This window comes from Perna viridis, chromosome 1, assembly GCF_037379345.1.
Source record: "Perna viridis isolate PV_CMFRI_1.1 ecotype Kerala chromosome 1, ASM3737934v1, whole genome shotgun sequence".
NCBI classification, from domain to species: Eukaryota; Metazoa; Mollusca; class Bivalvia; order Mytilida; family Mytilidae; genus Perna; species Perna viridis.
In genome coordinates, this window is record NC_142445.1 from 64,593,280 (window position 1) to 64,606,697 (window position 13,418).

The 13,418-nt window shown below is 33.4% G+C and overlaps 1 protein-coding gene across 1 annotated transcript in view; it reads right to left on the reverse strand.

The window, feature by feature from the left end:
• LOC148629849 (uncharacterized) overlaps positions 1 to 13,146 on the reverse strand; it is a 27,941-nt gene extending 14,795 nt beyond the window's left edge. The window contains exons 1-10 of the mRNA XM_088558438.1: positions 11,681 to 13,146; positions 11,237 to 11,440; positions 7,379 to 7,573; positions 6,788 to 6,853; positions 6,317 to 6,591; positions 5,810 to 5,896; positions 3,921 to 4,307; positions 3,554 to 3,703; positions 3,020 to 3,232; positions 1,602 to 1,812 (exon numbers count right to left, since the gene is read on the reverse strand). Of these exons, the coding sequence (XP_088414564.1) occupies positions 1,602 to 1,812; positions 3,020 to 3,232; positions 3,554 to 3,703; positions 3,921 to 4,307; positions 5,810 to 5,896; positions 6,317 to 6,591; positions 6,788 to 6,853; positions 7,379 to 7,573; positions 11,237 to 11,440; positions 11,681 to 11,750 (1,858 nt within the window). The 5' untranslated portion in view covers positions 11,751 to 13,146. The remainder of the gene's footprint in view (positions 1 to 1,601; positions 1,813 to 3,019; positions 3,233 to 3,553; positions 3,704 to 3,920; positions 4,308 to 5,809; positions 5,897 to 6,316; positions 6,592 to 6,787; positions 6,854 to 7,378; positions 7,574 to 11,236; positions 11,441 to 11,680) is intronic.
• Positions 13,147 to 13,418: the final 272 nt, after the last annotated feature.

Genomic DNA, 13,418 nt, shown 5'->3' on the forward strand with positions numbered 1-13,418 from the left:
TGTTTTGCTACATTGGGGTCTTTGAAAATTGATGTAACATTGGCACTCATTGACTTACTTCAAACTTTCACTCGTTTCAAAATTAAAAACCCACGGCCTTTAACCACTCTGACAGAGAGTCAATGTCTGCATATTCTCGTTTTATCCATTTTCTTGCGTAGTGCTCCTCGGCATCCATAAGAACTTCAAAGTTATAATTCCAATTTATGGAGCGTGGTTCACGGTATTTACGACCTTTAGAAAGGATATTACACAGAGATTCGATGATGGTTAAATCTCCCGTAACGACGTGACCGGAAGGACCATATTTGAATGGAATGGAGAGGTTTTGCAAGAACAGTCAGGTGGTTTAGCCTTGAAGTCCTCAATTTCAAGGTTCTGCAATAGCCTTTTATAATTGAAAATTTTGGATGCAATGGGTGAAATATATGAATATGAAATAATTGTCTTTGAAATATGGGGGAATTTTGTTGGTGATGATGCATGTTAGGCAAATTAATTGCATCTATACCTTTGTTGACAACCGATAGTGGAAGAAATGATTGTTTTTCTTCATCTTAACTTTTCACACAAACTGGTTTAAAGAGTCTGTGGAAACCTTTATCCAAAATGATGGCAACAAGTCTGTATAATGATGAGATAGGTTCAGAAACAGGAGTGTCAAGACCTGTTTTGTCAAGGAAGTGTAGTAGGGTAAGAGGTATAGAATAGAGTTTGGTTCTAATGTGATGAAGTCCAAGAGGTTTTTGTATGAAAGGAAGGAGACCATCTATGGAGACATCATGTAACTTAGATGACGTATACTGGCGATGGCCATGACTCCGTTCCGTTCTTGGATTTTTGTCAAATAAATTCATCACAATTATGCTATTGTTATATTTCCTTGAAAGGGTTTCTATATTTTTTATGTTCTTGTTGCATCAGTAAGGTATTGCAGTACCTAGTATACGTATCCAGTACTCCTCTCTTTCCCTACGATAGTTTTTACCTAGAACGGGACTGTTTGTAGGATGGTAATTTTTTTTCTAAAATACGAACTTTCATAGAGAGAATTAGATGTTCTTGTTGATTGAAATGTTGATAAACTGTCGGGATTTAGTGGTATTAACTCCCAAACGATGACCGCACATTCTTTTGTTTAATCGCTCTTGTGTTTCACCGACATATACTAAACTACATAAGTTGCATTCTAGCCCATTTATTAAGTTTGTTGACTTGCAAATTAAGTCATCGTGACTTCTTGTCTGGAAGGTTTTATTTGTAAGGGAACTAGAGAAGTAAGAGTCGGTTATAAGAATATTGCATGTTTTTCAATCTTTAATTCCAAGAACTTTGTATTGATTAATGTAAAAATGAAATTCTAGACAGAGAAAGACTGCCTTCTGTTCACACTTTTCTATTTATGAAAACGTGGCAGTTCTTAACTACAGCTTGGTTATTTAACAACATAATGTCACAATAGCATTCTAAATAGGACAACCTTTTCATGCAAAATAACTTGTCATTTCCTTATAGAAAATGTTGTTACCCATTGCAAGATTAGAAAGTATGGAAAGAAAATATTATTTGGTATCGAGTAACAATTTTAATATAAGCTTACTTCCAAGAATCAGCAAAGGACTTTTCAGATACAACAGAATCTGTTAAACGACTAGTAAAATCGTCACTGGCATCCTTTGTGGGACTTGGTACACCACACAGTCCCCTAGCAACACCAATGTCATGAACTGAAGGTTTTATAGTTATACTTGAAATAAACATTGAGTATAGTGACACTGAAAATTGTATTTCAGTCCCAATTGGTAATGTCATCTGCAAAGAAAATGTCCAAGAGTAATCAAGGGAACCAAAGTTCTAGCAGTAATCCAAAATTGATTTGCAATCAGATTTAATACAAATTTGTTTTATGAAACAAATTGGAGTTTACAGTTACTTTTTGGACATTAATTTAAAAAAAGGGAAAACGAAAGTTCAATAATTTGCTACGCTTTTCTTTCATTGACATTAATTCTGAATGAATATACCTTTAGATATGCTTGTAGGTCCACTCGATATTATGGAAGGACACATTTTATCACCATTATATAATTGTTAATTATAAAGTCATTGGATATAGTACTAAACGAGTATGTTGGGTTATCACATGAGTGTTTGACCTCTTCTTTTTCATTTGCTTGTATATTTATAAACTGCAAACATCAAAACTTCATGTTACGTTTCCAGTTGGCGTTCACGGTATTAGATAAGACCTTTGCAAGAGTGTTATTACTAAAGATACTAGAGTCACCAGTGATGAAATGTCCAGCTTGAATATGTGTTTTTGGATTTAAAGTCGACAATTTGGAGATGGTGCAATACTTTTTTTATGATTGGTATAGTGTGTTAACATATGAATGGAATTGATTTGTTCTTAAAATATGAAAAAAACCTCTGATGTAACACTTTTATGGTGTAAGATATGCCAAGATCGGTAGCATCTAAACCCTTGTTAGCAAAATTACCAATCAATAATGAACGTCGCACTCGCTTATTTTCGGTTAAATCGAGCAGGAAGGCAGTCAATTTCTTTGGGTCTGTTGCAAATGTGGTCGCACATTTCTTATTCGAAGCGAGGTAATGTGTACAGTTTCGTGCGAAAATGATTTATATCTAATAGTCAACTGTTGTACGGCAGTAATACATTTAAAGATAAAGATGTTAAACTATGAAACGTTATTACGTCTATGTCCATGATTACGATGTTAACGTTTATTTTTACTAGATACGTTCACTAGATTCATAGAGCGAGGGCATAACATATAATCTGCATTTTTGATATTGTCATATGCTATTCTGGTCCCAATATCTTGCACGAACGAGTTCAGACTTCTTCTTTCTGTAAATAAAATGGTGTACTTAAAGTATAACTTTTTGTGCGGTAATATAGGTTTTCATTATTTTCAAGGATCCCTATTCCGAAAAGTGGAGTCGTTACCTTTTATATATCGAATGAAGATAAAACTAAACTAAAAATTCTTACCGTGTATCTATTGCCTTTGTTTACTACTAATATATCATTGTCATCACACGTTCTTACTTCAGTATGTGGCTGCGATAACAGATACTTTTCAGTCCTCGATACACGTGAACAGGTGCGTAGTACAAACAGGGATCTTTTACTGCGTACAGCAATGCCACAATGACAAGAAGAGCCGGTCCACCCAAAGCCGCAGTTTGTGAATAGTGCATGCACCTATCACACATAGAAAATTTACAGTGTTGGATTGTTGCTTGAAATTGACATGTAAATACAAACACAATTGAGGTTACTTTAACTCGACAGCTTAGTAACAATTTCCGATCAAAGAATTAAATATTGATCCATGTACATAAACCTTAAAAAAATAATAAAATACAGGCTTTGCTCTCTCATAATTTATCTGAACATCCTTTTCAAATATCAAATAAGAAACTGGTTTACACGAGAACAACTATGATACTTTAATCATAGTCGGGGGCGAGGACTTTTAACCTAGCTTGACAAGTGCATTTTTTAAACAAAACCTGGACGAACCCAATATGGTCCTTTGTTGTTACGGTAAAGAACAAATTCACCAACTTCCATGTAGTGGTAATGAATACCATCAAAAGTTGTAATGTGAGGGTCGTTAGATGATTGACACATTCTTCCTGTCATGACTGCATCTTTGTCCAACACCGTCACCTATTGGTGAAGAATTTGATATTAATTTATGGTAGTCATCTTATTTTCATTTTTAAGATGAAATAGATAAACAAAGGCTTATTTATAAAATTAATACTTTAAAAGCACACCGGTTAAAAAAGAAATGAGTCTAATAAAATATACTGTAGATTACAGTTTAGTTAGGTCTGATAATGATAAAAACCAAGAAAAAGTAGATGACATGTGGTATCCAAACCTTAATATCAGGCACATTCAGGTTTTCCCAAATATCGCCACCAAATGGTGCGAGTGAATGGGTCGATATTTTGATGTAAGTGACCCGATGGTAGGAATTGTATTTTCCATCGCTGTACCCATAAACTTCCAAGTTCTTTGTTTGGTTCCAGTCTTTATCTCCGAACTTAAAACCACAGAATTCAGCATTGAAAATTACATCGATAGGGTTTAAATTGTTAACACAACGCTGTGAGCTCTCATGGTAATTCGGTTGGAAAATGTAGAAGTTTTGTTCACACTGATTCATCAGGACTTCATGCGATGAGAAACAAGCAACTGGAACGGTTGAACGGATAGGAATACTGATGTGTTCATTCTCATGAACAGTGTACTCGTACTTTTCAGGCTGAAATAATTTAAAACAGCCAATGAAAACGGTAAACATCCGTTCTATGGTATGTAAGGGCTGGGCATATAAATCGGTTTATAACATCGTAATAGCTGGTATTGCTTGTTTTAATGTATGTAATTTAACCTTTCGAATATAAAATATAAAAACGGCTTCATTTTACATCTTTTCATTCTATTACACATTTTCGGAAACGATCATAGTCACATTCGTACATTGATTAATACTTCTACAGGTAAAACTCAAAGCATGGTTGATCTCAAAGAATGACTAAGGCTTCAATACATCTTCTATGTATTTTTTTGTTAGAACAAAATCTATCGACGTCTATCCCCCACATACGATTAGTTCTACAATTTTCTTTATTTTTGTCTTGGGCGACGCCATTATAGTGCTCTGTACTGTTTGATATCACTAATTCACGTTCAACAGTAACCTAATGAGTGTAGCTGTAAAATCAACTGAATTAGTTTTCTGCATTTTTCAAATCGTACTGCGTTTTGTAGAAATCAAGTTCACGATTATATATTTTAAGACGATGTTCCTAAATAACACCAACTGGGATAACAGTTTGATCGTCTACAAAATTTCCAGTCATTTGGTAAGTGTTTGCAACAGAAGTAATAAATGAATCTTATCCTAAATAGCAGGAATAAGCCATTTATATCAAACAAAGATAAACGATAGTAAGATGGGTATAAGCAAAACAATATCATAAACTCTTGTTTCTAGATTATGATTATCAATGCGTACCGACCGTCCGGTCGCTTGAAATACTTTATTTTTATGTTGCGTCGTTATATCTTAACTATTTTCTGATGTCTATTCGGTTATCATAAAAAAAACCGTTTTGCCGAAAATATCGAGTAAACATCCCTTTCCTCCCAGTAACGATTACCGTGGTTTTTAATTTTGCATTACAACTCCATAAGCTGATATGATGGTAGTCGAAACATGTGCAAAATAATTTCAAATGAGAAGAAATAAAAAACTTAATCTATCAATATAATAAGGTTCTATGAAAATTAGTGACAACGATTTGAGTTATTGAGCGAAGTATGAGCGATAGAAATACACACGTACATCGATAATTTGCAAGAAAGAAAACTTTTTACAATTTTATATAAAAAAATAGTTTGCAAATCCTGGGAGAACAGGAACTAAGGTTAGTGTTGTACATACTTTATTTTATTAAAACATCGAACGAAGCGTTGGGGCAGAGAATATTTTAAGAGTAGAATTTGTGAAAAATCAAGACTCCATACAAGAAATGTTTTCCACACTCTTGGGGGAGGGGTGTACGCCAGGTACCCCGTATAAATGTGTGCCTATAATTAAACAAGACACTCATGCAATCGAAGGCACCGAAATGTCAATGTAGAAAAACCTGTCAAGTAGAAGTGTGAGAATGACTACGATTACAAACAAAAGTTTCCGAAAAAAGTATATTTTGAAATGTCGACATTTTACTTTACGTTCAATGTATTTTGTATACTTACAAATATACCAGCATTGTAGATCTTGCTTGTGTAGTGAGGACTTGGGAGAGAACCAGGTAAACTACGTAATCGAATGGAGCATGCTACCTGAACACAGTTGTGAAAAATGACAAATCAAGATCATGCAATAAAATAAGTCATTCAGATATGCTTATATCTTACAAATGCATCAGATGCTATTCGAAAAGGGCAAAATATTACAAATATTCTGTCGTTGTTGTAAAAATGGACACACGAATCCGTCTTAAAGATTATAAGGGCGACCATTTAACTTTTGGAGTGATGAATTTGATTTCTCTTTTCAAAAGGAAATTCGCAGAATGTGATGCACTTTACAGAAAGTCCAAATTCATTAAACTCTATTGTAATAATGTTTCACTTTGAGATATGAACACTTCAAACGCAGAAGTAATTGAATGTTGCACCATTAAAAAAACACAATTAACGTTATTGAAGAAAAGTAAACTTCATTAATTTAATCTCTGTACGGAAAGAATTACACACTACCTCCATATTAAGTTGATACTTTCCAACCCAATCTGTTGTGACTAATTGGGTGCTGTTGATATCAATATACGGAACATTGGTATGATTTTTAAGGTGGTTGCCATTAATATACCAGTAAATATCATATGCATAAGATTTGTTAGTTATTTCATCAAATTCACAAACGAATGCTGTATGTAAACTCGGAGTCCGTGGGTAGGGACCGATCGAATAACTCTCTCCTTCAACTAGACGGGGTTTAACTGTTGGGGTTATAATTTCAGGTGGAAAAGATGCTAAAAATAAAACATATCATTTAAATCAAATGTTCCCTAGCTAATCTATGCAGATAGTATAACAAAGGATAAACAATTTTAAAATTTTATTATTTATAAACTATTGCCAATGCTTAAGTATAGCACAAATGCCATTTATGATTATTCTTAATGAAATGTCAACAAGCTTACAATGAGTTTTATCAGTTTCACTCACAAGAACATCCTGGATAATATCCTGATTCTGACGATGTCCCGTTTTCACATTTTACAAGACCACTGCCTGAAAATAACCAAGTTCACAATTAAAAATTAAAAATGCATAAACATATCATTGCTTTTAATGAAGTTTTAGAATAAATGCCACTTTATAGAATTAATTTTTGATGTTTATGTTTTAAACAGTAAACACTCTATTATGACAAACATTAAAAAAAAAAAAACAAAATCAAACCAAAACGAAGATATATGTCGCGTCATACGTTCCATTGAGCTTTATAAGGAGAGTTCCGCTTACTGAATTCAACGTGCAACAAAAGAGAATATTACCCTTTGTGCGCATAATAATAATGAACAACGAATAATAATTATATTCCTTCATGCGCATCCACAGAAGATTTACAATTTTATCATAATTCATAGAGTGGTATAGGAGAAGTGTGTTTCCCAAGTTTAACGAAGTTTTACAAATCCCAATTTATTGGACGTAACAGAAACCTTAATTACACTTTAAGATTTTTTTAGAGTGTCTGTCAAGCCACTTACAAAGGCTTGCATTTTACATATATATTAATAAAGTTTTTCGTACCAAAACAATATGCTGAATTAGTTGGCGTAGATTTAAGTTTGTATACATTAAAACCACCAGAGCATTTTGTAATGTTTATTTCTAGAACCAAGGCACATGAACTGCTTTCTGTTTGTTGACAGGCAGTTAAAGTTGCCGTTTCATTGTTAGTTGAATTATAACCATTGGATGTACCATTTGGCAAATCTAAGGAATCTGTAAGTATACATTAAGATTCTATTTCATTGTTGAAAATGTAATGACTCATTTGTGTAATTTATACATCAGAACGCCTAGGACAGAATCAAGTTTACAATAACAAATTATCATGACAATCAATAAGTCTTATAGATCTAAGAAATCATGTTATGTGTCAGTTAATATTAAAAAAAAATAATAATACTGCTTTTCAATATGTTGATGCCGAAATATGATTTCAAATTATGCTTAAGGTGAAAAACGGACGACTTCTTATCAACCGGAACTACTCGGGCATTTCCGCTACACTAAAAAATAACTTCGAATGCAGAAGGAGATTTCGTCTTGAAAACAACGCCGAAATTGTGGTCAAGTCATACGCGACTCAAAGCAGTTCCATCCACCAGGTGGTGCTTATATATGCTAGATATGACTAGAAATAAAGAACAATAACTCTGGCAAGAATTGTGGCACGAAGCGATTGGGGCTATGAACAGTAAATTGTAAAAATTTCAACCAGTTAAACTAAAGAATTTTAAGAATCGAATCGGTCTAATTCCGGGCAGATTCTTCCGACTAGTGCTTCCGAGGTTTTCCGATGTGTAAATAGAAAGACTGGACTTCACATAGTACCATGATAAGTCATAATTATGTATATGTTTTCATCCGGGTATGATGTTCTTTCATTTAATCATCTACATGTACTATGTGACTTTGATTAGTTAGTGAATCCAGTTAACTTAGAATAGATTAAATAAAACCAAAGACTTAATTCATTCAGATTGCAGATATCATTATTTCATACGGCTCCATGTTTGTAAGTCCCAAAATAATTTATATTTCCTGGTTGTAGGATGGTAGATGAAAGAAAATATATTTGTCACTTTACAGATTCTTATGTGATAGAGTGTAGTTATATGATATATATTAAGTAGCACTCCAACTAAAAATCATGCAAAATGTGATACATGGTTGGAAAGCCTACAATTTTTTTATTTTTGATATTTTGTTTAAAATGCTTTATTCTGATTGTTCACTGGTCTATGACTTCTAACGTATAAGCTGTATTTGCTTGGCTTCCTGAATCGAAGCATTTAGTTTCATATGATATACATGCCATCATGAATTAATTCAATTACGAACTTGCAATTAGAACACCGATGTCAGTACAGAAATTATTCCGATCCGATTAAAAATGATCAAACAAATATAAAACGTGTATATCAGTACCTCATGAAAAAGGATAGATTGAATGTGTACATTTATCCGCAAATTGTTAAAAAAAGTCAAACGTCCCAAACTGTTACTAAATTGTCAAACTCGAAAGATTAAATATGCTTAAGTCATAGGGGCTTGCTTGAGCTATCAAATATGCAGCCCGACTAACTAATATATAAACACGGAAAGAATGATTAAAGATTTGGGGGTGCCTCGCTTCAACTGTTTTATAAAAAATAAAATCGAACATATTACTGCTCAGCATTTACTTGAAAAAAAAAAGATAAATAAACACAAATACCAACATCAAGTACTTCTTATCAAATCAACATACGGACTTGTTCATCCAAACTCGATATTTCTACAGTCGGTTGGACCTAAGGTGAAACTACTATGAGCTTTGACATCGCTAGACAAATCGGGTTTGCTCGTCACTTATCTTGTGACCCACAATGACACTAGAAAGCGCCGATAATTTTGTGTTCCTACAGTTTTCACAAACAACATGATATGACATTATTTTCATCTATGTTATCCAATCACAAGGCTTGAATTTAGGAAGGTTCTGAAATGTGTAATCTGTATCCGTACCAGTTGTTCCACGTTCCCAAAAATATTCATTATTACGGAATGTTAAGAACTGAAAAATGCACATTGAGATGTGGTCCACCAGTATCGGTATTGACTCATATAATAATAACACAACCCGTGTAATGCAAAAAAAAATGCTTTTAGATATAATGTTTTAAATTCTATGTAAAGGCCCTATGAGTAAATCAATGTTAATACCAAATAATGCTATCCTTAACGATTTGACGACAATATCATAAGCATATATCTTACCAATTAGCCTATTGAGTGGTTTAGTTAACGTATTGGGTGGGTATCGAGTTTTCTGTACTCTGTGTAGAATATAATACCGTAAAACAAAGGGTGATATATTTATTTAACTGTATTTATTGTTACTACAGGGTTGTACTACTTGATAATTAATAAATAAAGAACCATAGAGTTGAAGGACTTGTCATCTTATGCAGTCCCAGAAAAAACCTTCACGTTTATATAAATATTGATGGAGTCTATTGTTTGCGTAGAGTTGGTTAGTAAATTTTCACTTTTATTTTTAATTAGATATACGATGTAAAAAAGGTTTCGGGAAATGTCTAAGCTTAAACAGGCATCAGTTAAAGTCTTTATGATCAAATATATCCAATATGAAGATGACATGAATAATTTCAAGAACATTGTCTTCAAATATCAAAATAGCACTAAATGGATCTGAACATTAATACACTTAATGATTTACCGTTCCACCAAATCGGGTATACTGTTCCACAATGGTATATACCAGGAGGATATGTAGGCATGCTATCTCCATTCTCGCTGATAACTTTGTACTAATATGTTTCATTTAAGTGTTCGTCGCTGAAGGGAACGTCAATTTGAAAATCAGTAACATAATCCGACGATCGTTTCTCTTCAAACCGGATTACCTCATAAGTATTGCATGGACCTATAAACACCAAACAATCAAAAAACGTCAGTTGTAATTCTTAAGGATGCAAGCTGAAGTACTGACCGTTTGTGCCATTTTCATTCAGTATTGTCAACTTTTCTTTGGCCAGTTGCAAGATCCCTTCAGCATCTGCTTATGTAGCTTCCATATCACAACTCATACGTTATGCCAGAGCTCACCGAAACTATGCGGACCATTTTCGCCATGACAAAAAATTTTACAGTTAGTTCTGAAACACGGATATATTGCTACATGATTGAAGTAGTCACTACAGAAATTCGTAGATTTTTACCGTGTATACATCTACGCCATAAGAACCGATTGGTACACCGTGTAAAACTTCTTTTTTGTCTACTCCATACTTTTTATTTTATGCGCAACGGGTGTTTCAAGAAATTCAAAGGTCGATTACCCTCCCGGTGCATCTAGTACATGCTCCTATTTTTTGGTGGAGTCTGGGTTACTCATTTACTACACACAAAGCATATCACTGGATAGACACATTGCAAGTATGAGTTTTCTTACAAACAAAAGAAGAGGAGGTCAAGAAGTTTTTTTTTTCATTGTCAGTATTAGGTATCTGTTACATCAATGTTTAATATCAAATATAAATTTTAAACTTTTCATTAAAGAGCTTTCTTTGATAAAAAGATAATATAGTATTACGGTTTAAAATGATATAAACTTATTAACGTAGATAAAGCCATGTCAGATTACAACAGATTTAGTTCAACTTGTTTTACCTGTTGTAAATGGTTGATAAAATATATACCATCACTTTGCTACCTGCAATTTGGCCTATTAAATTTAAAAAAAATTAAAGAAACACCATCAACTTATTTCATGATTGAGAGAGATACATAATTCTTTGTTGATTAAAGAAAAGGTCTTTATAAATATTTGTAAAACTAAAAGTGGAAAAAAACATTGTTTAGAGTAAATTTTACCGCTATGACATGTATCAAAGTAATCTGGACAGCAGTCGTCGAATACCAAGTGGCAGGCCTCATCGCAACAGCACCCTCCCCCATTAGGAGGACTGCAACATGGTGAACCAAGACAACATTGTGGTTCAGATCTTAATGAACAATATTGGAGTTCAGATCTTTTTTGTCTTTGATGCTGTTTGCTGTAGTCACCCCTAACTCTATCTACATGACACAATATTAATTTACGTTGTTACGATGAACACTTATAGAATGTTTAATCAATAAATGCATTATATTTACAATTTTCTTTCACTAAATAAATTTCTAAATTTTACGGAATATGTATTATATGCCAGTTATAACAATTTTGTACTTATGTTTTATTTTCTTCTTAAAATTTATTATAGAAGTGGGAAAAAATAAACTAAGAAGGTGTCAAATAAATAATTGACAAAATCAAACCTGATGTATGGATATCAGTAGAGGTAGACAAAATCCAGAGAACAGCAAAAGTCAGATTTAAGTGCATCATTCTACACAAGGAAGTGTACTGACGGGCGTAATAGAGACCTACATTCTTCGTGCCGTACCAGGAAGAGTTGACACAACAGATTGACTATCGTGACACGATACCGAAGACAATTTGGTAATATGATAGTCCTTTATGACCTCGTTGACTTATTCCACGTGAGAAGGCTGAGAAGATACCTTATTTGTATACGACTCAAAAAAACTTTATAAAAATCCATACAAGCAAAGGCACATAGCAGGATTCATCTACATATTCAAAAACCTGTCAGAACGGCTCAACAGGATTTTGTCCGCAGTGAAGGAGGGGCGATCCTGTTAAACTGTTTACTCATTTAGTTGTGTTAATCACAAGTGGATACTCAAAACCTGTAAACATATTTCAGATAATCTTAAATCTTGCTCTTTTGCTGAAATTAACTCTTACTATTAAATCGTGGATGTTCAATATTATTTACAACCTTACACCACTATAAATTGAAAACCCGTCTGAATATAAATTCACCCACAATTCTTACAAATTTGTCGTTTTAGGCTACGATTCAACACATTTTGTCACTACAAAACAAAACTACACGGAGCAACAGGTTATCTGCATAATATATTTTCTCCTTGACAACATATGTGTCACTTGGGTTGGGGAGAGGGGCGGTGGGGAAGTACACTTTTTTTCAACAAATTATCGGCATTCAATTGGGTACTTATTGTGCCTTTCTCATAGCCGATCTGTTTCCATTTTCACATGAATCAGATTTTCTTCAAATTTTGTGAAAGACAAGATCGTTTAATTCACATTAAGATATGTTGACGATGTTTCTCTAATAATCGCAATATTGGAGAATAACTTCCGCCTCTTTATCCATAAAAAAAGCCCTAGAAATTAAAGAGACTACTGACACAGCTTCCCACGCTTATTTTTTATTCCTTTAACTCGAATTTGACGACAGAAGTCATCTCCGTAAAAAATACGACAAACGAGACGGGTTCTGGTTTTAAAAATTATTAATTTTCCTTTCTTGTACAGTTATATACCAGCTTCCTCTGCATATGCCGTTCATATTTCCCAGTTGTTGATGTATGTCAGAGCTAGTAGCGACTATTCTGACTTCTAAATTTGCCATCATTACACGAGAAAAAGGCTTTTTGACTAAGGGTATACAAACTACGTCTCATACGCTGTCTGAAAACAATTATTGTATATCTGACAAACAGATTATTGATGATGGATTTTCATAGTTTAAACAAATCGATTTTCTGTAGTTTTTCTTGTATATTATCATTTTTTTTATATTGAACTTGACGCGGCTTCCTCATAAAGTTAAAGAATTACTTTGAAGTTGTTGTTTTCTTTGGTTTTCTTAATTTTAATTGAATTTAGTTCCTTTCATTTGCACCTATTTATTGTTCATGTCTTCTGTATTGGTTTGCTTATGGCTTATCCAACTGTGACTGGAGAAAACTTTATGTTGCCCGTTTGTGTTTAAAAATACCGGAAATATGCACGGCACTAATTCACCGCCTGTTACACGGGAAATTGTTGTATATTGTATCCCTTCAATAAATATAGTGTAATTTACAAGTGAAAGTATAAAAGTGTTTCAAAGCTGTTTGACGATGCATTGAATAAGTCAAAATTTCAATTTACATGGGAAATGCCATGCATCTTTTTGCC